At 38.9% G+C, this 23,510-nt stretch overlaps 1 protein-coding gene across 1 annotated transcript; it reads left to right on the forward strand.

The window, feature by feature from the left end:
* The first annotated feature begins 5,540 nt into the window (after positions 1-5,540).
* ORYCUNV1R1596 (vomeronasal 1 receptor oryCunV1R1596) lies at positions 5,541-6,416 on the forward strand. The gene has a single exon (NM_001167283.1). The coding sequence runs from the start codon at positions 5,541-5,543 to the stop codon at positions 6,414-6,416; it is 876 nt and encodes a 291-aa protein (NP_001160755.1).
* The last annotated feature ends 17,094 nt before the right edge of the window (positions 6,417-23,510 follow it).

Consider the following 23,510-nt stretch of genomic DNA (forward strand, 5'->3'; position numbering starts at 1 on the left):
TTTAAAGTGTTTACTTTGTTCAAAAATTATATAAAATGTATTATTTTTTTTTTTCCCCCCTCAGGTAGTAATTTATTTTTTTTTTTTCCACTGTGGTTTATTTTTTTTTTTTAACTTTTATTTAATGAATATAAATTTCCAAAGTACAGCTTATGGATTACAATGGCTTGCCCCCCATAACGTCCCTCCCACCCGCAACCCTCCCCTTTCCCACTCCCTTTCCCCTTCCATTCACATCAAGATTCATTTTCGATTCTCTTTATATACAGAAGATCAGTTTAGCATACATTAAGTAAAGATTTCAACAGTTTGCTCCCACACAGAAACATAAAGTGAAAAATACTATTTGAGTACTAATTATAGCATTAAATCTCAATGTACAGCCCACTAAGGACAAAGATCCTACATGAGGAGTAAGTACACAGTGACTCCTGTTGTTGACTTAACAAATTGACACTCTTGTTTATGGCATCAGTAATCACCCTAGGCTCTTGTCATGAGTTTCCAAGGCTATGGAAGCCCCCTGAGTTCACTGACTCTGATCATATTTAGACAAGGCCATGGTCAAAGTGGAAGTTCTCTCCTCCCTTCAGAGAAAGGTACCTCCTTCTTTGATGACCCGTTCTTTCCACTGGGATCTCACTCGTGGAGATCTTTCATTTAGGTTTTTTTTTTTCCCCACAGTGTCTTGGCTTTCCATGCCTGAAATACTCTCATGGGCTTTTCAGCTGGATCCGCATGCCTTAAGGGCTGATTCTGAGGCTAGAGTGCTGTTTAGGACATCTGCCATTCTATGGGTCTGCTGTGTATCTCACTTCCCATGTTGGATCATTCTCTCCCTTTTTGATTCTATCAGCTAGTATTTGCAGACACTATTCTTGTTTATGTGATCCCTTTGGTTCTTAGTCCTATCATTATGATCAATTGTGCACATAAATTGATCACTGGGACTAGTGAGATGGCATTGGTACATGCCACCTTGATGGGATTGAATTGGAATCCCCTGGTATGTTTCTAACTCTACCGTTTGAGGTAAGTCAGCTTGAGCATGTCCCGAATTGCACATCTCTTCTAATGAAGAACTGGATTGAGGATTCCTCTGGGTTGCCTTTAGAAATCTCTCTTTTTTTTTAAATAATAGGTAAAATCCAACAATTTTATGTAGTACAAGCAAGTGGTATTTATCCCACGTAAGCAAGGCTGTCAGCATTTTAAAAAATCAATAAATTGGACATACTACACAAACTGCAAAAATGTTAAATGGTTACATCAACTTTTGTAAAAGATATTTGGCATAAAAAAACTGAGCAAACAAGAAACAGAAGAGAAATTCCTCATCTAGATAAAGAATATCTACCAAAACCAACTTTAATAGTGAAATTGGACAGTTTTCCCTTAAGTTGGGGAAAGGCGGAAGTGTCTTTTTCTCACCACTACTTTTCAATATTATGGTGGAATTACTAGACAGTGCAGTAACACAAAGAAAGGATACAAAATGCATACATATTGGGAAGGAAGACATAAAACTGCTAGCAAATGTCATTATTGCATGTATAGAAAATTCAAAAGTACATCATAAGTACCCCTGGAACAATGTTAGTGTAGCAAAGTGGCGAATTACATGTACAATTTAATTGTTGTTCCATGTATGGGTAAGAGCTAGGATTTGAAATTTAAAAACAAAATTAAGCATCATTTAAAATTGCATCAGGTTAAAAAGCAAATCCCAATCGGTGTCTTTTAACTGGACAGTTCAGGCCATTAACGTTCAATGTGACTAATGAAAAGTGGTAACTTTGCCCTGCCATTTGCCAAAGATAAGTTCTAATATATGCTTTGAATTCCCTGTGATCTTTTGCTGTGAGGTTTCCTTCCTTTATCTTCTTTCATACTGATGACCGTGTTTCTTTGTTTCTGTGTGTAACACATCTTTAAGCATCTGTTGCAGGGCTGGACGAGTGGCGACAAATTCTTTCAATTTCTGTTTGTTATGAAACGTCTTTATTTCACCTTCATTCACAAATGATAGCTTTGCAGGATATAATATTCTGGGCTGGCAGTTTTTCTCTCTTAGTACCTGGGCTATATCTCGCCATTCCCTTCTAGCTTGTAGAGTTTCTGATGAGAAGTCAGCAGTGAGTCTGATTGGCGATCCTCTGAAAGTAATCTGACGTTTCTCTCTTGCACATTTTAGGATCTTTTCTTTATGTTTCGCTGTGGAGAGTTTAATTACAACGTGTCGTGGTGAGGATCTCTTTTGGTCGTGTTTATTAGGGGTTCTGTGAGCTTCCTGTACTAGGATTTCTCTGTCCTTCTCCAAACCTGGGAAATTTTCTGCTAATATCTCACTAAAAAGGCCTTCTAATCCTTTCTCCCTCTCCATGCCTTCAGGAACTCCTAGAACCCGAATGTTGGTTTTTTTAATAGTATCCTGAAGATTCCTGACAATATGTTTTAGATTTCTAATTTCCTCTTCTTTTCTTTGATCTGACTGTATCCTTTCCTGTTCTCTCTCTTCTAAGTCCGATATTCTCTCTTCTGCTTCACCCATTCTGTTTGTAAGGCTCTCTATTGTGTTTTTCATTTGATCTATTGAATTCTTCACTTCAGTCACTATCACAGTTTCCTGTTGTACTAATTGTTTCGTTTCATTTTGATTCCTCCTTAATATTTCATTTTCATGAGAGAGATTTTCTATCTTGTCCATTAAGGCTTTATGTAGTTCAAGAATTTGTTTTTGAGAACTTCTTAATGTTCTTATCAATTTTTTGAGATCTGCTTCTTGCATTTCTTCTATGTCATCATCTTCATAATCTTGAATTGGGGTGTCTTTTTCATTTGAGGGCGTCATGGTGACTTCCTTGTTTTTATTACCTCGGTTTTTGCATTTGTTATTTGGCATATTGGAGATATTTGGTTTCTTCACTGTGGTGCTTTTTCTTGTTATACTATGACTCTAGATTAAGTGGACTATCTGTTTTTGATGGAGCCTTAGGGCTTGAGATGGGTGTGGCCTGAGAGCTCTGTTTGGTGTCCCAAAGGTGACACTCCCAGGTTAGGAGTGGTAAATCTCTCTTTCTCTCTCTTTCTTTTTTTGTTTCAAAAGGGAAGTAATTCCGCACAGCTGAACGAAGTTGGAGGTAGTTAGCAGGCAACTGATATACCCACAGGAGCCAGAGATCGGAAGCTCTTTCCCAAGGACCACACAGGGAATCTGTTTGGCCCTCAGAGTGGGTTCAAATTCTCCTTCAGTCTCCCACTGGGTTGCCAAAGTTACGGAATTGTAGTGTCTCTGGAGAGTACTCAGGTGAATTCCGTGAGTTCTCTCCCCCACCGTCTCTTTTTTCACAGTCTCAGTTCAGTAGCACCACAAATTTACTAGGTCCTAATCTCCTGTTAATTCGCCCCGCCCAGAGTCAGGGTTTTCTGCTAGGCTCAGGGCCGGTGCAGACCTGAGGTCGCTCTGCTTATGACGTATGTCCAAGATGGCGCCTGCTCTTTGTCTTGCTCGCCCTTGAGAGGTGAGCAGAGAGAGAGAAACCCGTGTCCGTACCAGTCACCTTTTTTTTTTTCTCTCTCTCTCTCTCTCTCTCTCTTCCAGTTAGCCTGGTGAACTTTTCCCCCCCGGGGGTCGTTCCCTCTAGTCTCCTCTCTCTGCTTGCCTGCCGGTGTCTCGGGCTATTGAGGTTCGGCTCACCTTGCGTTCCAGCGCTGGTGTGTTGAGTCTGCCGCTGGTGTCCCAAACTGTGGGCTCCCACGCTCTCCACACAGGTCTGCTGTGAATCACGCGTTCTGGAAGAGTTTCTTCTGCTGTTTCCTCCCCTACTCTTCCTTGAACCTGCAGTATCTCCACTTTTATTAAACTATCTCTCCCTGGACTATCAGTGTGCTCCCTTCCTATTCCGCCATCTTGCCTCTCCCCCAAATGTATTATTTTTTAAAAATTGTATTTAAGGTACTCAGATTTCATGTATTTGCTATATACAGATTCAAGAACATAGTGATACTTTCCACTGTACACACCCGCCCACCCACACTCTCATTCTTCTTCCTCTAACCTCTTCTATTCCCATTCTTATTTTTTACAAAATCTACTTTCAGTTAACTTTTTACCCATAAGATTAATCCTACCCTAAGTAAAGAGTCCAACAACTAGTATAAATTAAAAATATATTCTTCCACCATCCAGACAAGGGCTGTAAACAATCATTGAATCATAAGGGGTCAATTTTACTCTTTTAGAATAGAGAAAATATGGTATGTTCTTTTTAGGACTGGCTTGTTTCACTAATATAATGCTTTCCAGTTACATCCATCTCACTCTGACCAATTATAGGTGACCATGCTCAAACTTCCTTCTATTCCATTTCTCACAGGTCAGTAGCATATTATTGCAAATTCGGTGATCCTTCCATGATTGGCCTGTCAGATTACTTGCATAAAAATGTGACACAAAACTAACTTTAACATTCAAATAAATAATAAATGCATTTGGGGATTTGTATATATGATACAAACTTCTTACTATTGAAATTTAGAGAAGTTTTCAAAAAATTATGTAAATAATTATACTTCATCTATTAATGAACATCAACAGTAACCACATTTTTTCTCAGTCCTCATTTTACCAACAGCCACATTGGAAACAGAGAACAGTTGATGATCTATAAGATCAAATCTGTTTCAATCTATGGTGGGCATCTACAGAACAAGGGACTTGAGTTACGGAGAATCAGCCAAATATCACTGTGGTCAGAGAAGAAAACATTGAAATCATTATCTATTCTCTTTCATGTACTGTTTCATCTCTTTTACTGAATCGCTCATAATTTGTGCAATAAAACAATATATTATATACAAATAGAGCTAAAATAATTGCATAGATATTATTCCATGCTTCAATATATTCCTGAAATTGCATTGTTATGCTCAAATATGGAGATAGTCAATCCTTCAGTCAACATGAACTGAGGCTTTCTTGGTTCCATATTTTGCTGAGGGTACAGACACATGTTTATGGAGCAATGAGTTACTCAGTTTTGTTACAGAAATGTTTCAAAAATCATTTAATCAACTTGAATTATGTCCTTTGTTTTCTCATGTATGTCATGAGTTGTAGAGGAATTTTCTTCTTTAGCAATTCATTTCTGAGTATGTTTGCATCATGTGTATGAGAGAGAGGAGAGCATATGTATAAAGAAAATTATTCAAAAACTTTACAGAAAAATGAATTAAAATAATTTTATTTTCTTGCAACAATTTTTGAAATCCACAAATGGAAGAGTCTTCAATGGACTCAGAAAATGGATATAATGCAAAGATTCATGTGCTGTAGAGAGTAGTACAGAAAATTTACAATCAAGAATTTCTATAAAATATTCTTAGTTTGTTAAAAATAAGTGGGTAAAATAACATGATTTGTGATTATTTTCATGACAAAAAGAACGAACACTGGTGACAAGTGATCTGGTTTTTGTTGTTGTTTTTCAGGTATATAAAATGCTTCCTGTGTGCTCTTAAAGTGAACAAAATTTCCACTTATGTTATCATTAAAAAATTTGTATTTTTTCCAAGCTGGTATTGGAATCTTAGCCAATGCCTTCCTCTTTCTCTTCCATATCTTCACAATTCACCAGAATCATAGGCCTAAGCCCAATGATGTAACCACCTGCCACTTGGCTTTTGTCCACATAGTGATGCTACTGACTACACTGGATATTTTATCCACAAACATGTTCAAGTCACTGAATTTTCCCAATGACTTAAAATGTAAGGCTTTGTTCTATTTGGTAAGGGTGATGAGGGGTCTCTCCATCTGTACCACCTGCCTCCTGAGCATCATCCAGGTCATCACCATCAGCCCCAGCACCTTCTACCTATCAAGATTTAAACAGAAACTCACCAAGTACATTTTCCATGCTTTCCTCTGTGTTTGGTCCCTCAACTTATCTTCTAATAGCAACATGATCATCTACACTGTAGCTCATTCCAACATGACCAATCTACTCAGTATCAGTAAGTACTGCTCACTTTCTTCAATGAATCCCATAATCTTGAAAATATTCTTCACACTTGCATTGTCCCAGAACATCTTCTTTGTAGGACTAATGCTGCTCTCCAGTGTATACATGGTGATTTTCTTATCTAGCCATCAGAGGAAGTCTGCATACCTTCACAGCATGAGCATTTTCCCAAGAACTTCTCCAGCAAAAAGGGCCACCCAGACTGTTCTGTTGCTGGTGAGTTTCTTTGTTATCGTGTACTGTTTGGATATCATCATCTCATCTTCCTCAGCCATTTTGGGGAAATATAATCCAGTTGTCCTGGATGTCCAGAGACTTGTGGGAAATATCTATGCCACTGTCAGTCCTTTGGTGTTTATTAGTTCTGATAAAAGAATAACTGGAATTCTGTAAGACATGATATGACATCGATTTTAACAAATCAACAAATTTTAACAAATTTTAAAACATAAATTCCAACATCTGTTAAACATCTTAAAAATCCAAGAGCTTAAACATAATTTTAGTAAGTAGAGTTGTACTTGCATTTTTAAATTGTATCTAAATCCTTTTTTTTTTTTAATTTGACACTGCTAAAGTTCAAAGTCACTGCTTACTTCAATGGTCTCCATGTATTGAAGTTTCTTTCTCTTACACTTTCCTAACATAATTCAGGAAAATATTTTTCAATTTCTTTTTGGAGTTTGAACCTAATGAAGCTCCTTTGGTACCTGATCCTGAAGCCATTTTATTTAAAAATTCAACAAATGATATCCTTATTACAGAAAGGGATCTAAATTTACTTTTATTTATTGAAGGCATATTAGCAAAGCATCACATTTACCTGTAATGACTGCTTCTCTATGATCTGTTAATATTTATTTCTGTTTGGACATTATATAAACTGGGAATTTTGCTCTTGTCTTTGTAGATTATCATCCTCCTTTGCTCACTTGTGTAAGTCTTTTCTTCCTCTTTGAAGTTACAAAGTACAGATATTACTGAAGTTTTTATTAAACTTTCAGTTTTTGACACAATAAAATCCTGAATTCATGGATGTGTGTTTTAGGTTAATTTAGGAAATTGACACGATTAAAATAACTATAATATTGTCTTTTGTTTCTTTGTAGAGTTCAGAGAAACAATAGAATATTTCCTTCTCATTCTAACCTTGTATATGTGGAATTATATTCTGCTATTGATTTTCTCTCTTTGCTGTGCTTGGCAGCTCTAATTGTGCTCAATGTGACAGTTCAGTAGCCTTTTCCTCCACTCAATCTATTGTTTAACATGTTAAACTATACCAAGTAGGTTTATTATATTTACAGTTATTTATTTGCTGCTTCCAAATATGCATTTATTTTTTATTTTTTTTTATTTTTTGACAGGCAGAGTGGACAGTGAGAGAGAGACAGAGAGAGAGAAAGGTCTTCCTTTTGCCGTTGGTTCACCCTCCAATGGCCGCCACGGCCGGCGCGCTGCGGCCGGCGCACCGCGCTGATCCGATGGCAGAAGCCAGGAGCCAGGTGCTTTTCCTGGTTTCCCATGGGGTGCAGGGCCCAAGCACTTGGGCCATCCTCCACTGCACTCCCAGGCCACAGCAGAGAGCTGGCCTGGAAGAGGGGCAACCGGGACAGAATCCGGCGCCCCAACCGGGACTAGAACCTGGTGTGCTGGCGCCGCTAGACGGAGGATTAGCCTAGTGAGCCGTGGCGCCGGCCCCAAATATGCATTTGATACATAAATATCCTTGTTATCATCATGTTTTTTGTGATTCCCCCAGCTCCATTGTATTGACTTATATTTTAAAAATACAATCCCAATGTTGAATCTTTTTTTTTTTTTTATTTTTGACAGGCAGAGTGGATAGTGAGAGAGAGAGAGAGAGAAAGGTCTTCCTTTTGCCATTGGTTCACCCTCCAATGGCCGCCACAGCTGGCGCACTGCGACCGGCGCACCGTGCTGATCTGAAGGCAGGAGCCAGGTACTTCTCCTGGTCTCCCATGGGGTGCAGGGCCCAAACACTTGGGCCATCCTCCACTACACTCCCTGGCCACAGCAGAGAGCTGGCCTGGAAGAGGGGCAACCAGGAAAGAATCCAGCACCCCGACCGGGACTAGAACTTGGTGTGCCGGCGCCACTAGGTGGAGGATTAGCCTATTGAGCCGCGGCGCTGGCCCCAATGTTGAATCTTATCTGATGCTGAATATGATTGTGGTCGGTTACTTCTTGTGAGAAAAATAATAGAAAGACTGATTCTCATATATGTGAGATATAACCATGGAATATTTTCAGTTAGTTATTTCTAATTCCTTTTCCTCCCTCCAGTCTGAACAACCCAAATAAGATTTTTCATCTTTTGATAAATTTTATATGAATGGAGAACTTGTTTCTTAGTGTGGTTTCTTCCCTGGATCATTTTCTTGGTTTACTTTTGTGGTTTGAGAGTCCTAAAATTTTAGTGAACCTAAGAGCATTTAAGAATTTTAACTTTCTATAGTATAAGTTGCTAGACTATATAACATTTTCCCTTAAAAGTACAATTTTCAACAATGTACAAAATAACATTTCACATATATTTTCTCTAGTAGACAGCCATAGTTCATGAGAAATCTTTTATTCTTTTCATGTGGAACACAATACTCTTCCTCAGTGCACGACAGACTAATAATTTGTTAAATATGATAATTTTAATATTTTAAAACTAATTTCATATTTTCCACAAGCTTATGAAACATTATACTTCCTTAGCTACAATACTAAATATATACCAGTTTAGAATTATGGTTTTGTATAACATTAAGCTAATATCTGTAGGATTATTTATCTGAATTCAAGATGTTGTCTTCAATCATCACTTTTCCTTATTAGCACTCCTATGAATCTAAAAAACAACCTTCCGGAATTTCTTATTTAAATTGTGAGTTAATTTAATGAACTTAATGAAATCTATCTATAGGTACATAACACTTGTTGTGGTTACACTTAACTTGATGATTTCTATTGTCATTACAGTGCATGGAAAATCTGATCTGCTGGATTTCTGCTATGATGATGTAATGACAAATTTTATACCTTGTATATATTTTATTTAAATACTTATATCTGGCTTATAAAATGGAAGTTTATCCTTTGTTTCCTGATTAAAATATTTTTCATTTATTTCTATACTCAGTCAAACTATTGAATGAATTACTTAGCAGTATTTATGTTCATGTACTTCATTCTTTTCTATTAAATATTTATTGATTTTTAACAAGTAATAAAGTGGCTGATTTCTGCGTTGATTTTTCTCATGATATAATTGAAAATGCATCAATTTTTATCTTTTTAAATGAATCTTTAAGTTCATAATTTGGAGCTTTTAACTATTCAGTTCATAAATATAATTGCTTATAAATTATCAACATTGTATGTTCTGAGTATTAAACCCTCTGCTTCACTAAATTATTTTTGTTCATACCATCTGTATTGATTCTTATTAAAGATGTATATTTTCTGTCTTAATTAAATATCAAAAAAGCAGTCATGGATTTAATCTGTTCCATAAATGTCAGAGTTGAAAGGCAGCATCACTAATCTTCTTCAGATTCAGCAAGCTATCTGTGTCACACAACAAATATGAGCAGTACTACAATTCTAGTCATCTTGCATTTAGATCCTATAAAGGAGGAAACTGAGTCATTTATTCATTGAGCTAAAGGTTTCTTCTGTATTAGAATTCTAATTATCTTTCATTCCAAGTTGTGAACTCTACATAGGCTTTTGATTCCTTGTTTATGATTTTATGTTTTAAAAATCTTTATATTAACTAATTTATTTTTCATTTGGATTAATAGATAACAGTTGTACAGTTTTGTGGGACACAGTATAATGTAGGTACTCAGCTTTTTTATTTTTTAATCTTCTTTCTGTGTTTGGAGCCTACTGGAATCTCTCGTTCTAACACAGCCATGCCATTGGTGGTTTTATATGCAATGACATATAGAAGAGATACCTGCAGTGCCACATTCACCACAGCATTATTTTTGTTCACATTCCTATTTGTGCATACATCTTTCTCCTGCTTTCCTTAATGCTTTGTCCATGGTTTCTTTAACCCACTGGGCATTTGTAGGACATTTAACTAAATGTTTTGAAAAGTAATTACAACTTATTGGCCTTTTGAAAGATTTATTTTACATATTTGAAAGGCAGAGTTGTAGATAAAGGGAGAGAGACAAAGAAGTCTTCAATCTGCTGGTTCACTCCCAAAAGGCCACAACATCCAGGGCCTGGACAGGCCAAAGCCAGAAACTAGAAGCTTCATCCTTGTCTCCCATAAGGGTGCAGGGACCTAAGCACCTGCACCATCCTCTGCTGCTTTCCCAGGTGCATTAACAGGAAGCAGGATCAGAAGTGGAACAGCTGGGACTAAGTAACACACAGGGGATGCCAGCATTGAAGGTGGCAGCTTTATCTGGTATGCCACAACACCAGCCCTAATTTATTGACTTTCAAGACCACTTATGTATTTTTATCTGAATCATATTTTACTTTAAAAATTGTTTTAAACACCAGTGTTATGGTGTAATGTGGTGCCAGCATCCCGTCTGAGCATCGGTTTGAGACCCAGCTGCTCTGCTTCCAATCCAGCTCCTTGCTAATACACTTGGAAATGCAGCAGAACATGATACAAGTTCTTGGACCCCTGCACAGATATGGGAGACCCATGTGAAGCTCCTGCCTCTGGACTTCAGTCTGGGCCACCCCTGGCCATTGCAGCAATTTGTTGAGTGAAGATCTCTTGGGGCTGGTGCTGTGGTGCAATAGATTAATCCACTGCCTGCAGTGCCAGCATCCCATATGGGCACTGGTTCTAGTCTTGGCTACTCCTCTTCTGATCAGCTCTCTGCTATGGCCTGGGAAAGCAGTGGAAGATGGCACAAGCACTTAGGCTCCCACCTGCATGGGAGACCCAGAAGCTCCTTGCACCTGGCTTCAGATTCACTCAGCTCCAGCTGCTGCGCCATTTGGGGAGTGAACCAGCTGATAGAAGATCATTCTCTTTGTCTCTCCCTCTCACTGTCTGTAACTCTACCACTCAAATAAATAAATGAGAGTTTTAAAATGGTATCTCTCTGTCTCTATCTCTCTCTTTATATATATGAATATATATGTATGTTTGTATATGTGTGTGTGTGTGTGTGTGTGTGTGTTAGAGGTTTTGAGGAGGCTACGGCCATCCATTCCTACAGTGAGCCTACCAAAATATTTTACAAAATACACCCTACTTGCTGTGTGTTGGTCATGCAATAGGTGCCTACATCAAGAAATTGGAAAGGCACCAAATAGATGAGCTTTCAGTGCATCTCAAGGATCTAGAATAACTGCAGCAAACCAGACCCAAATCTAGTAGAAGAGAAATAATTAAAATCAGAGAAGAAATCAATAGAATTGAATCAAGAAAAACATTCCAAAAAATCAGCCAAACGAGGAGCTGGTTTTTTGAAAAAATAAACAAAATTCACACCCCATTGGCCCAACTAACTAAAAAAAGAAAAGACCCAAATCAATAAAATCAGAGATGAAAAAGGAAATGTAACAACAGACACCACAGAAATAAAAAGAATCATCAGAAATTACTACAAGGACTTGTATGCCAGCAAACAGGGAAACCTATCAGAAATGGATAGATTCCTGGACACATGCAACCTACCTAAATTGAACCAGGAAGACATAGAAAACCTAAACAGACCCATAACTGAGTCAGAAATTGAAACAGTACTAAAGGTCCCACTGTTCATTCAGAAGCATGTTGTTTGGTCTGTATGTGTTTGCATATGTTCCAGGGATTCCTGAGTTGCTAATTTCCAGCTTCATTTCATTGTGGTCTGAGAAGATTCATGGTATGATTTTGATTGTTTTGAATCTGCTGAGATTTGCTTTATGGCCTAGTATGTGGTCAATATTAGAGTAGGTTCCATGTACTGCTAAGAAGATTGTGTATTTTTTAAGTGTAGGATGAAAAGTTCTGTAGATATCTGTTAGATCCATTTGGTTTATAGCATCGATTAAATCTGCTGTTTCCCTGTTGATCTTCTGTCTGGTTGATCTGTCTATTGCTGAAAGTGGAGTATTGAAGTCCCCCAATACTGTTGTATTGGAGTCTAAGTCTCTGTTTAAGTCCTTTAATATATAGTTTAAATAGTATGGTGCCCTGTAATTAGGTGCATACACATTTATAATAGTTATATCTTCTTGTTGAATTGATCCCTTAATCATTATATAGGACCCCCTTTGTCCCTTTTAGCAGTTTTTGTGTTAAAGTATATTTTGTCTGATATTAAGATGGCTATGCCATCTCTTTTTTGGTCTCTGTTTGCACGGAATATCTTTTTCCATCCTTTCACTTTCTGGATTTCAGTAGTTCATGTGTTTGTTTTTGATTACTTCTAAGTATTCTTATCATCAATTTTTTTCAGTTCCATTTATTTAAGGGCTGCCTGAGCCAGATTGCCCTGCAATGTCTCTCACCAGGTAGCCAGGGCCACCTGAGCTTGTGGCGTAAAATCTCGGCATCACTGTGAGTTCTCCTACACACCTCATTTTTTCCACAGTTCCAGTTCAGAAGCTCCACACAGTTACTAGGTCTTAGTCTCTTGTTATTACTCCCCACCTGAGTGAGGTTTCTCTGCTCGGCTGATTGCTGGGTGCAGCCCCGAGCTGGTGCAGCTGTTATGTAGGTACAAAATGGCACCTGCTCTATCAGCTCATATGCCTTTGTAAGTTGATGGGAGAGACAGACTCATGTGTGTACTATCCCTTTTATTTTTTCTCAACTCTAGTTAGGCTGGTGTACATTCCCCCAAGGGGCTTCCTGCCACTTTTCCACCAGTGTCTCAGGCTACTGTCTTTCTTCTCACCTCATTTTCCTGTGCTGGTGTGGAGGATCTTGGCTGCTGGAGTTCTGAGCCGTCCTTAGGTTCACTGTGTCCCTCTAATTATAGAAGAGTTTCCTCTGCCAATTTTTTCCCTAACTCTTCCCTGAGACTACACTATCTCCACTTTTATTAAACTATCTTCTTCTGGACTAGATCAGTTAGCTCCCTCTGTGTTCTACCCTCTTGGAACTGACTGTTTTTTTTTTAATACTTATTTTATTTATTTGAAAGTCAGAGTTACACACAGAGAGAAGGAGAGGCAGATAGAAAGAAGTTTTCCATCCACTGGTTCACTCCCCAATTAGCCATAATGGCTGAGGCTGCGCCTATCCAAAGCCAAGAGCCAGGAGCTTCTTCTGCATCTCCCATGCTGGTGCAAGGGCCCAATCATTTGGGCCATCTTCTACTGCTTTCCCAGGCCATAGCAGAAAGCTGGATAAGAAGTGGAGTGGCTGGGTCTTGAAATGGTACCCATATGGGATACTGGCCCTGCAGATTTTACCAGTTATGCCATAGCGCTGGGCCCTGTTGTTCTTAAAACTACTATGTTATTAGACTCTACAGCTGTGGGGCCAGCACTGTGGTGCAGCAGGTTAAATACCTGGCCCGAAGCATTGGCATCCCATAGGGGTGCCGGTTGTAGTTCGGCTGCTCCTCTTCCAATCCAGCTGTTTGCTATGGCCTGAGAAAGCAGTGGAAAATGGCCCAAGTCCTTGGGCCCCTGCACCCACGTGGGAGACCTGGAAGAAGCTCCTGGCTCCTGGCTTCTGATCAGCCCAGCTATGGCCATTGCAGCCATCTGGGGAGTGAACCAGTGGATGGAAGACATCTCTCTCTCTCTCTGTCTCTACCTCTTTCAGTAACTATGTCTTTCAAATAAATAAAATAAATCTTTAAAAATAATCTATAGCTGTGTATAATGCTGAACAATTGAAATAGTTTTAATTACAATTTATACGACTGGGTATGGCAGCTTGAAGTAAAGTAGGTGGCATGCATATATTCTTTGATTCTTGGAAAAGAATATATTTATGTACAACAGCATATATGTTAGTCATTTCAAAGTGAATTATGATGTTTACACAGATGTAAAGAACTCAATAAATGCTACTAATTCAGGAGACACAGATATGGAGGGATTTTAGAACATTTCAATATAGCAATGATTTTTATGAAAAACTGATACATTTCAACATAACATCAAAATATTTTATTCAGTATAAAATCAGCATTGAGAAAAATGAGACTATGTTGGTGAACATAGAAATTTGAGTTTAACCTTCTTGTTAATTTGCATTTAAGGCTTATTGCTTAGTTCATTTAATTTTAATAATAATACTTTGTACTTACTTTTATCAAAAATATTTTGTTATTTTTGATAATGTTCTAACAATGATATATGGGTTATAAAATCTTAATATAGTTATATAAATGATAATCTTTATGATGATCTTGAATTAAACTAATTTCAAAATGTGATTTTAAAATGTTCTTTTTTGAGATAAATCCCCAGCAGATTCTTTTTGAAAAATATCTATCCTATTTATTTGAAAATCAGTGAAATGGAAAGAGAGACAGAAAGACAGAGATCGAGAGAGAGATGGAAGAGAGAGAGAGATGAAAAAGAGAGAATCTCACACTCCAAATGGCTGCAACAACTAGGGCTTAATGTGGCTGAAGCCAGGAGCTAGGAACTCATTCTGGACTTTCATACATGTGCCATCATGTGCCTTTGCAGATGCATTAGCAGGAAGCATCATCAGAAGTGAAATAGCCTGCACTGAAATTGTCACTATGATATGGGATGCTGGTACAGCAAGCAGTGGCTTAACCACCTGCACCACAATGACAGCTGCACTAACATTTAGTTTTTTAAATATGTTTTCTATATTTGAAAAGCAGATGTGCATGGCTCCAGCTGTTGCGGCCATCTGGGGAATGAACCAGGGGATGGCAGACCTCTCTCTTTCTGCCTCTCCTTCTGTCTCTGACTCTGACTTTTAAATAGGTATGTCTTTGAAAAAGAAAACAAAAGAAAAGCAGGCATATGGGGTGGAAGGAGAAGGAGGGATTGAGAGTGATCTTCAACCAACTGTTTCACTCCCCAAATGGCTGCAACAGCTGGAGCTGGGCCAGGCTGAGGCCAGGAGTCAGAAACTTGATGATTTTTATCACCCATGGGGTAGCAGGGGCCCATGCACTTGTGTCATCTTCCACTACTTTTCCAGGCATTTTAGTGGGGGCTTGAATGGAAATGGAACAGCTGGGACTTGCAGATGGTGGCTCACACTGGCTTCATTTTCTTTTCAGATTTATGTATTTGAAAAGCAAGGTGATTCTTAATTTCCAGGGTTCAATTTAGGCACATTCTCTGCAGTTTGGGGCAAGCGGTGTGGCTCAGCAGGTTAAGCCACTGCATGTGATGCTGGCATCTCATCTCAGCAACAGTCTGAGGCCAATGGATCCATTTCTGATCCATCTCCCTGCAAATGTAGCTAAGAAAATGGTGAGTGCTTGGTCCCTACCACCCACATGAGAGATGTAGACAGGAGTGCCATGTTCTTGGCTTGGGTCTGGCTGAGACCAAACCAATGTGCACATTGGCAAGTGGACCAGTGGATGGAGGATATCTTTCTCTTTCCCTTTCTCTTGACAGCTCTACCTTTCAAATAAATCTTTTTTGAAAAAGTATTCATTATTTTCTAAAAACACTTTTTTTTTGACAGGCAGAGTGGACATTGAGAGAGAGAGAGACAGAGAGAAAGAAGGTCTTCCTTTGCCGTTGGTTCACCCTCCAATGGCCGCCGCGGTAGGCGCACTGTGGCCGGCGCACCACGCTGATCCGATGGCAGGAGCCAGGTACTTATCCTGGTCTCCCATGGAGTGCAGGGCCCAAGCACTTGGGCCATCCTCCACTGCACTCCCTGGCCACAGCAGAGAGCTGGCCTGGAAGAGGGGCAACCGGGAAAGAATCCGGCGCCCCAACCGGGACTAGAACCCGGTGTGCTGGCACCGCAAGGTGGAGGATTAGCCTAGTGAGCTGCGGCGCTGGCCCTAAAAACACTTTTAAATGCAAATTTATACCATAAGATATTAGAAAATACCATTTTTTAACTTTTATTTAATGAATATAAATTTCCAAAGTACAGCTTATGGATTACAATGGCTTCCCCCCCAAAACGTCCCTCCCACCCGCAACCCTCCCCTTTCCCACTCCCTCTCCCCTTCCATTCACATCAAGATTCATTTTCGATTCTCTTTATATACAGAAGATCAGTTTAGCATACATTAAGTAGATTTCAACAGTTTACTCCCACACAGAAACATAAAGTGAAAAATACTGTTTGAGTACTAGTTATAGCATTAAATCTCAATGTACAGCACACTAAGGACAAAGATCCTACATGAAGAGTAAGTGCACAGTGACTCCTGTTGTTGACTTAACAAATTGACACTCTTGTTTATGGCGTCTGTAATCACCCTAGGCTCTTGTCATGAGCTGCCAAGGCTGTGGAAGCTCCCTGAGTTCACGACTCTGATCATATTTAGACAAGGCCATGGTCAAAGTGGAAGTTCTCTCCTCCCTTCAGAGAAAGGTACCTCCTTCTTTGATGACCCGTTCTTTCCACTGGGATCTCACTCACAGAGATCTTTCATTTAGGTTTTTTTCTTTTTCCCCCAGAGTGTCTTGGCTTTCCATGCCTGAAATACTCTCATGGGCTTTTCAGCCGGATCCGCATGCCTTAAGGGCTGATTCTGAGGCCAGAGTGCTGTTTAGGACATCTGCCATTCTATGGGTCTGCTGTGTATCTCACTTCCCATGTTGGATCGTTCTCTCCCTTTTTTATTCTATCAGCTAGTATTTGCAGACACTATTCTTGTTTATGTGTTCCCTTTGGTTCTTAGTCCTATCATTATGATCAATTGTGAACAGAAATTGATCACTGGGACTAGTGAGATGGCATTGGTACATGCCACCTTGATGGGATTGAATTGGAATTCCCTGGTATGTTTCTAACTCTACCGTTTGAGGTAAGTCAGCTTGAGCATGTCCCGAATTGCACATCTCTTCCCTCTCTTATTCCAACTCTTATATTTAACAGTGATCACTTTTCAGTTAAGTTTCAGCACTTAAGAAGAATTGTGTATTCATTACAGTATTCAACCAAAAGTATTAAGTAGAACAAACAAAAATACCATTTTTAAATGACTCTGATATCTTGGTATTGAACTCTGTTAAAAAATGAATTAATAATGAAACAGCAGTTTCATTTCTCTACTGCGAAATAAAACTTATTCAGTTTGTCCAAGAATCAACTGCAGATTAAAAGAAACACTAACCCTATCTAAAATATATTTGAGGTTATGTTACAGTAACATTCCTTACCTATGTGGTATTGACCTATTTGTCAGCTGAGTCATTGGTATAGCAACTTTTCTCAGAATGTCTCTACTCTTCGTTTTACATAAACACAGAAGCCTTACTTGTATTAAAATAAAGATTTGTATAAATCTGACAATTCAATTTTAAATGTGATATGTATTTTCTAGAAGTATAAATTACTGGACTTGTTAAGAAAAGAGAGGGGAACAAAATCAACTTAGCATCAGAAGTTAACGTACTAATTATCCCCAGAAGTTGAAAGTGGTTTGGTACACATTCGAATGTGAGAGTTATTTTGCATTAGTTGTAGAAACAGTTTACAGTATCTGTATTTGAAGAATGTAAGTTTTGAGTTAAATTTTTCAGTATTACTTTAAGGTGCCTCTTTGGATCTCAAGAGATCCTTGAAGTTTATCTTCAGTACAACTGATCTTATGCAAACCTAATTTTGCACATGAAGATGCTGAGGCCCAGTGAAGTGATTTAAGGTCATGAAAGTAATTTATAATGCTGATAATTCTATATAGACTTAGGTATCCCAGCGCCTGAGTAATTGTTCTGTCAATATAGTACTCTTTCTAGAGTTAAAGATTATAATTTATGAAAAATAAAGGTTGGAAAATTAGTACTTGCTATGTTATATGGTGGAAAATTTCTTTGTATTCTTATTTATGAGTTGCTTGAATTTTATTCAAGATATTTTTCTAGTATATTTTCTATTTACTTGAAATTTGTAACAAATAACCACATCTGTTTTCCAAAAGAATTTATAGAAGCCATTACATAAATATGCTTAGAATTATTCAGTTACTTACTTGGCATTATGAAATATCTCTGCATATTTGCTTGCTTTTAAAGATTTATTTTAATTATTAGAAAGACAGAGTTACTGAAAGAGGTAGAGAGAAGAGAGAGGTCCTCCTCTGCTGGTTCACTCCCCAGATGGCTGCAATAGCTGGGGCTGCACCGATCCGAAGATAGAGAAGATAGAGAAGCCAGGAGCTTCTTCTGGTCTCCTATGTGGGTGAAGGGACCCAAGGACTTGGGCCATCTTCAACTGCTTTCTCAGGCCATAGCAGAGAGCTGGATCAGAAAAGGAGCAGCCAGGATGAGAACTGACGCCTATGTGGGAATTCAGCACTTCAGGCCAGGGGTTTAATCCATTGTGCCACAGCGCTGGCCCCAAAATATCCCTGCGTAATTGGAACACTTGAGTGGTAGTAAGTCACTCGGTTTTTAAGCAGGAATGCTATATTTTAGGTCTCTTGATATTTTGAGTGAAAATTTTAAGGGCAGTGTTTTATCAACATTTATAAGAGTTTTTTTTTTCAAATAATTATTTTATTTATTTGAAAGACAGAGTTACATAGAGAGGTAGAGCTAGAGAGAGAGAGAGGTCTTCCATTCTACCGGTTCACTCCCCAAACAACCGCAATGGCCAGAGCTGAGCTGATCTGAAGCCAGGAGCCAGGAGTCAGGAGCCAGGAGCTTCTTCCAGGTCTCCCATGTGGGTGCAGGGGCCCAAGGACTTGGACCACCTTCTACTGCTTCCCCAGGTCAAAGCAGAGAGCTGGATTGGAAGAGGAGCAGCCAAGACTTGAATTGGTGCCCATATGGGATGTCAGCACTGCAGGCGGCAGCCTTATCTGTTACACCACAGCCCCGGTCTGAGGCTTTGTTTTTTCAGTGGCAGTACTATTTCCAGTTAAAGGAGTATATTAAATAGGACGTCTCAACAGAATAATAATAACAAATTCTATTGTTAGGATATTTAAAATTGAGAAAAATGGATTCCTTTCAAATGTCATAGATAAGAATGATAACCAAAATTGCAGGTATCTACAGTATTTCATTACTTTCTTTAAATATTTGTCAAGTTGATAGCTTTTTATTTTACTATTTAACTAATTTTAACACATTCAATATGGTTGGTAGACACAGTTCTAAGAACATAATGATATATCCATCATCCCTCCCACCCTCTTTCATTCTCTTTCAGTTTTCGAGATTACATTTTAAACTTACATTACAATAAAAGCTTAATAGTTCTCCCAGTAAGTTTAACACTGATTCTACTTAAAATTACCACGTATTGAAACCGCCAGGATATCTCCTAGAAAGACCTATGCAGATTTGAAGGAAATGAGACCTTGCTTCCCACGTGGGAAGAAAGGAGGAACCAACGACCTCATAAATAACAGCGTCTCCCCTTCATGAACCCACACACGGCCTGGCTTCTCCCTAGTGACCACCAGGCCCCCTGCCGTCTCTGTGAGCAGGGAAAGGACAGGACTCCTGGAGTCCAGGCTGCCACTCCAGCACCCACCTTGCAGGCCAGAGGGGACCCAGGTAAGCGTTGTGCCACTGTGAGATGGAGCAAACAGACTCCAGAGACGAACTCTGGGAGCCCCGCGTCCTGCCGGTGTCCGCCCAGCCCACACACTCACTATTTCTCGGGATCCTGCGTGAAAGAAAGTCAGAGTGGAGCAGACGCTGTGCTACCTTGGACTCTCCCAGCCTCCTCCTAGAACCTCTCTCCTCCGTGGAACTGGACAAGGACTATGGCGTCAAGATTTCGCGTGATTACCTAGCGTTTACGCCACAGCGCCTGATTGGACAGTGTGCATAGTGGTCAGCATTCACGACACAGAAGACGTGAGGAACCAGCATCCTCCACAGCAGGGACCTAACCTCAGGCTGCTGTTGACAGGAACAGTGGAGGCCAGGCCTGGGTTCAGGTGTGACATCTCCTCCAGGGCTGCGTCCCAGGGCAGCAGGGGCCCTTTCACCTCCCGGATCCTGGCACCTGTTGGGACCCCTTCTGCCTCCTCGTGTCCTCCTTAAGAATCCTACCTGGAGGTTGCAGTAACTTGCTTAAGGTGACTTAATATTTAAAGGCTGTGTATGGGCTGCTGCGCCTTTTGCTTTTCTGCATATTTTTGACTCATTTCTATGGGTCATTTGTGATTTTTTATGTTGATCTGAAGAATGTTTGCAAATAATACATAATTTAATAATTTTCTTCCATATCTCTTGTAGGTATTTATTTTCTAATTTGCCTCTTCTTTAATATTACTTCCTATGTGTTTCTTGCTGGTATTTAGTAATCAGTGGAAATTTATACATTAGTCTTTGCCGTAGTCTCATTAACTTTATTTAACAGTTTTTTTTTTTTTTTTTTGACAGGCAGAGTGGACAGTGAGAGAGAGAGACAGAGAGAAAGGTCTTCCTTTTTCCGTTGGTTCACCCCCCCCACCATGGCTGCTGAGGCCGGTGCATCACGCTGATCCGAAGCCAGGAGCCAGGTGCTTCTCCTGGTCTCCCATGCGCGTGCAGGGCCCAAGCACTTGGGCCATCCTCCACTGCACTCCCGGGCCACAGCAGAGAGCTGGACTGGAAGAGGAGCAACCGGGACAGAATCCGGTGCCACGACCGGGAATAGAACCCGGTTTTGCTGGTGCCCAGGTGGAGGATTAACCTATTGAACCGTGGCGCTGGACTGTATTTGTTTTTAAAGTTGATGAATTATCTCTGTATATAAGTGTCATCCTATTAATAGGTCAACAGTTTCATTCCTTAGAAATTATCGTTACACCTTTTATTTCCTTTTCACCTTTTAATCCCCGGATGACCCTTCAGTAGGAAGTTGAAGAGACACAGTGGCATCCTGGGCTAGGCTGACTCCCAGGGAAAAAGCCTTCAATGATTCTGTGTTAGTTCTCTTGTTTGTTGTAGGTTCCTTTGATCTTGGCCAGACTGAGGAAGTCACTTTTTGTTTATTTTTATTGACTTTTTTTTTTTTTTTTTGCTAGATGCTGAATTTCATTAAATGCTTTTCAACATGTAATGTGAATAATCATGTGGTTTTCTTTTTGTATTTTTCACCTAATTAGATGACTCTTTTGGGACCCTTAACAACCCTTGTACGATTTATTATGTCTCACTTATTATTGATCTATTTTATTTTAATACATGATTTCATTTATTATAATAATATTTGCTTAGGATATTTGTGTTCATTTATGAAAGGAGTGCTTTACAATTTTTTTCAAGCCCTGGTTCACTTACATAGTCATCTATATATTGGTGGTTTTCAAAAAGAAATTTAAAAACATTCTCTGCTTATTTCCACTTTGCATTGATCTGGGAAAGATAGGTTTGTTTCTTCTTACTTAGAAGTTTGGACCGAAAGTTTGATTATTTAACTTTTTTCTCTTTTGGTTAGAGTTTTCCAAATGTGATTCAACTTACTTGGTTTATATACTAGTTTTCCTATTTTATGTTAAGTTGGAGTTTTCAGAATTTTATTTTCAAAATATGGTAGATTTTGATCTCTGTAGTTAGAATTTTACTCCTACAAATTTCACACTTTTCTCTTTGTATCCTGGTAATGTTTATAATTTCTAAGTCCATATGCAGAGTTTTATATTAGTTTTATATTAGAAATTTTCAGCTTTCAAAGAATGCTTCTATGCATGGATTTCAAATTTGCCTGCATCAAACAAAGAGACTTTTGAATTCAATTCTTCTCAAACTTTTTAAAATATTCATTGTGCATAATAAATGACTATATAATATTGGTATTTTAATTTTTAACTAATAATTTTTTATTTTTTTAAATGACAAAACCAGAAACTCTTGGTAGATTTTAAGCATGGAGATCTTGTTGTCTCTGATGTTTTACAGAGATCACTTATCTTGTGAAGCCTGAACAGCAGAGGGGTAAGAATAAATGGTAGCTTCCAGATAGGAGACTAATCTTGGATGCACCATCACTGACTTCCCTAGTCCATTTCTGATGGTATTTTGAAGTTACCCTCCATTTTCTTCCTCTTTGTTGATTGATTGCTCTTCCAAGCAACACTGTAAGGAATATCCTGTGCAGATTCTTAGTGGTCTCTAACTTTTGTTTCTTTTTTTTTTTTTATTTGACAGGTAGAGTTATAGACAGAGAGAGAGAGAGAAAGGTCTTCCTTCCATTGGTTCACCCCCTCCCCAAATGGCCGCTACTGCTGGCGCTGCGCTGATTTGAAGCCAGGAGCCACGTGTTTTCTCCTGGTCTCCCATGCTGGTGCAGGGGCCCAAGCACTTGGGCCATCCTCCACGGCCTTCCCGGTCCACAACAGAGACCTGGACTGGAAGAGGAGCAACCAGGACTGGAACCCGGTACCCATATGGGATACCAGCCCCACAGGCAGAGGATTAACCAAGTGAGCCAGGGCGCCAGCCCCCGCTTTGGTTTCTATAGATTTAACTTTTGTTTTATTTTTCTTTTTAAATAATTTATGTGTTATACACGTTTCATGTATCTCATACATACAGATTTAGGAACATAGTAATACTTCCTACCCTAACTCCCTCTCACTCATGCACCAACCCTTCTCCCTCCTCTCTCTCCCATTCCTACCCTTAATTTTAACAAATATCTACTTTCATCAGAGGTAGCCTCACCTTAATCTAAACAGCTTCTAGTTTAAGAAATTTTGGTATTTTGATACTCCTGGATTCTATGTGTGTCTCTTTTGTTGAATCACTATTTCATGTGTCTCATAACTTCTCTTTGCTCCCATATTTTCCTGGGATATGTCTTAGAATAACTTCATCAAGAAAGACTCACCATTTGCTGACGTCTGAACTTCTAGTGGTTTCTGCATAATCCCATAATTCCTATTTCCCTGGTTTTGAAGCAGAATTTCTATAGAAGTTTACCACACGTTTCCTACCATTTTATGAGACTTTATTGGGAACACTAAAATTGAATTTTATTTCACAGATACAGTTTTGGAGAGAGATAAGTTCTAGAACCTATAATCCTGTAAGTTCATCAGAGAAGACGCATTCAACTTGAACCCCTAATTGTTCATGTCTCCCCCACTTTCAAACTTAACTTAATCTCTCAAAAGTTTCCTAAACAATTATGGCATCTGTTCAAAGGTTCAGTCTTTTCAGTTCCTTTAGACAATATAAAAGGAATTAAATTCTAATTCCTCATGAAAGCCATTTTGAATTAAAACCAGTAACTCTTCAGAAAGGGATATGTGATTTATATGGTCACTAGAAGGATTTGATTTAACATTATTTGCTAAGTCTAGCGGTCAAGGATAAAATTGTTCTCCACCTCCTAACTTAAAAGATGTATACTGAAATAACTTGTTCTTTATATTATCCATTTTAATATACATGTTATTGCTATGTCTTAGC

This window comes from Oryctolagus cuniculus, chromosome 11 (assembly GCF_964237555.1).
Source record: "Oryctolagus cuniculus chromosome 11, mOryCun1.1, whole genome shotgun sequence".
In the NCBI taxonomy this organism is placed as follows: domain Eukaryota; kingdom Metazoa; phylum Chordata; class Mammalia; order Lagomorpha; family Leporidae; genus Oryctolagus; species Oryctolagus cuniculus.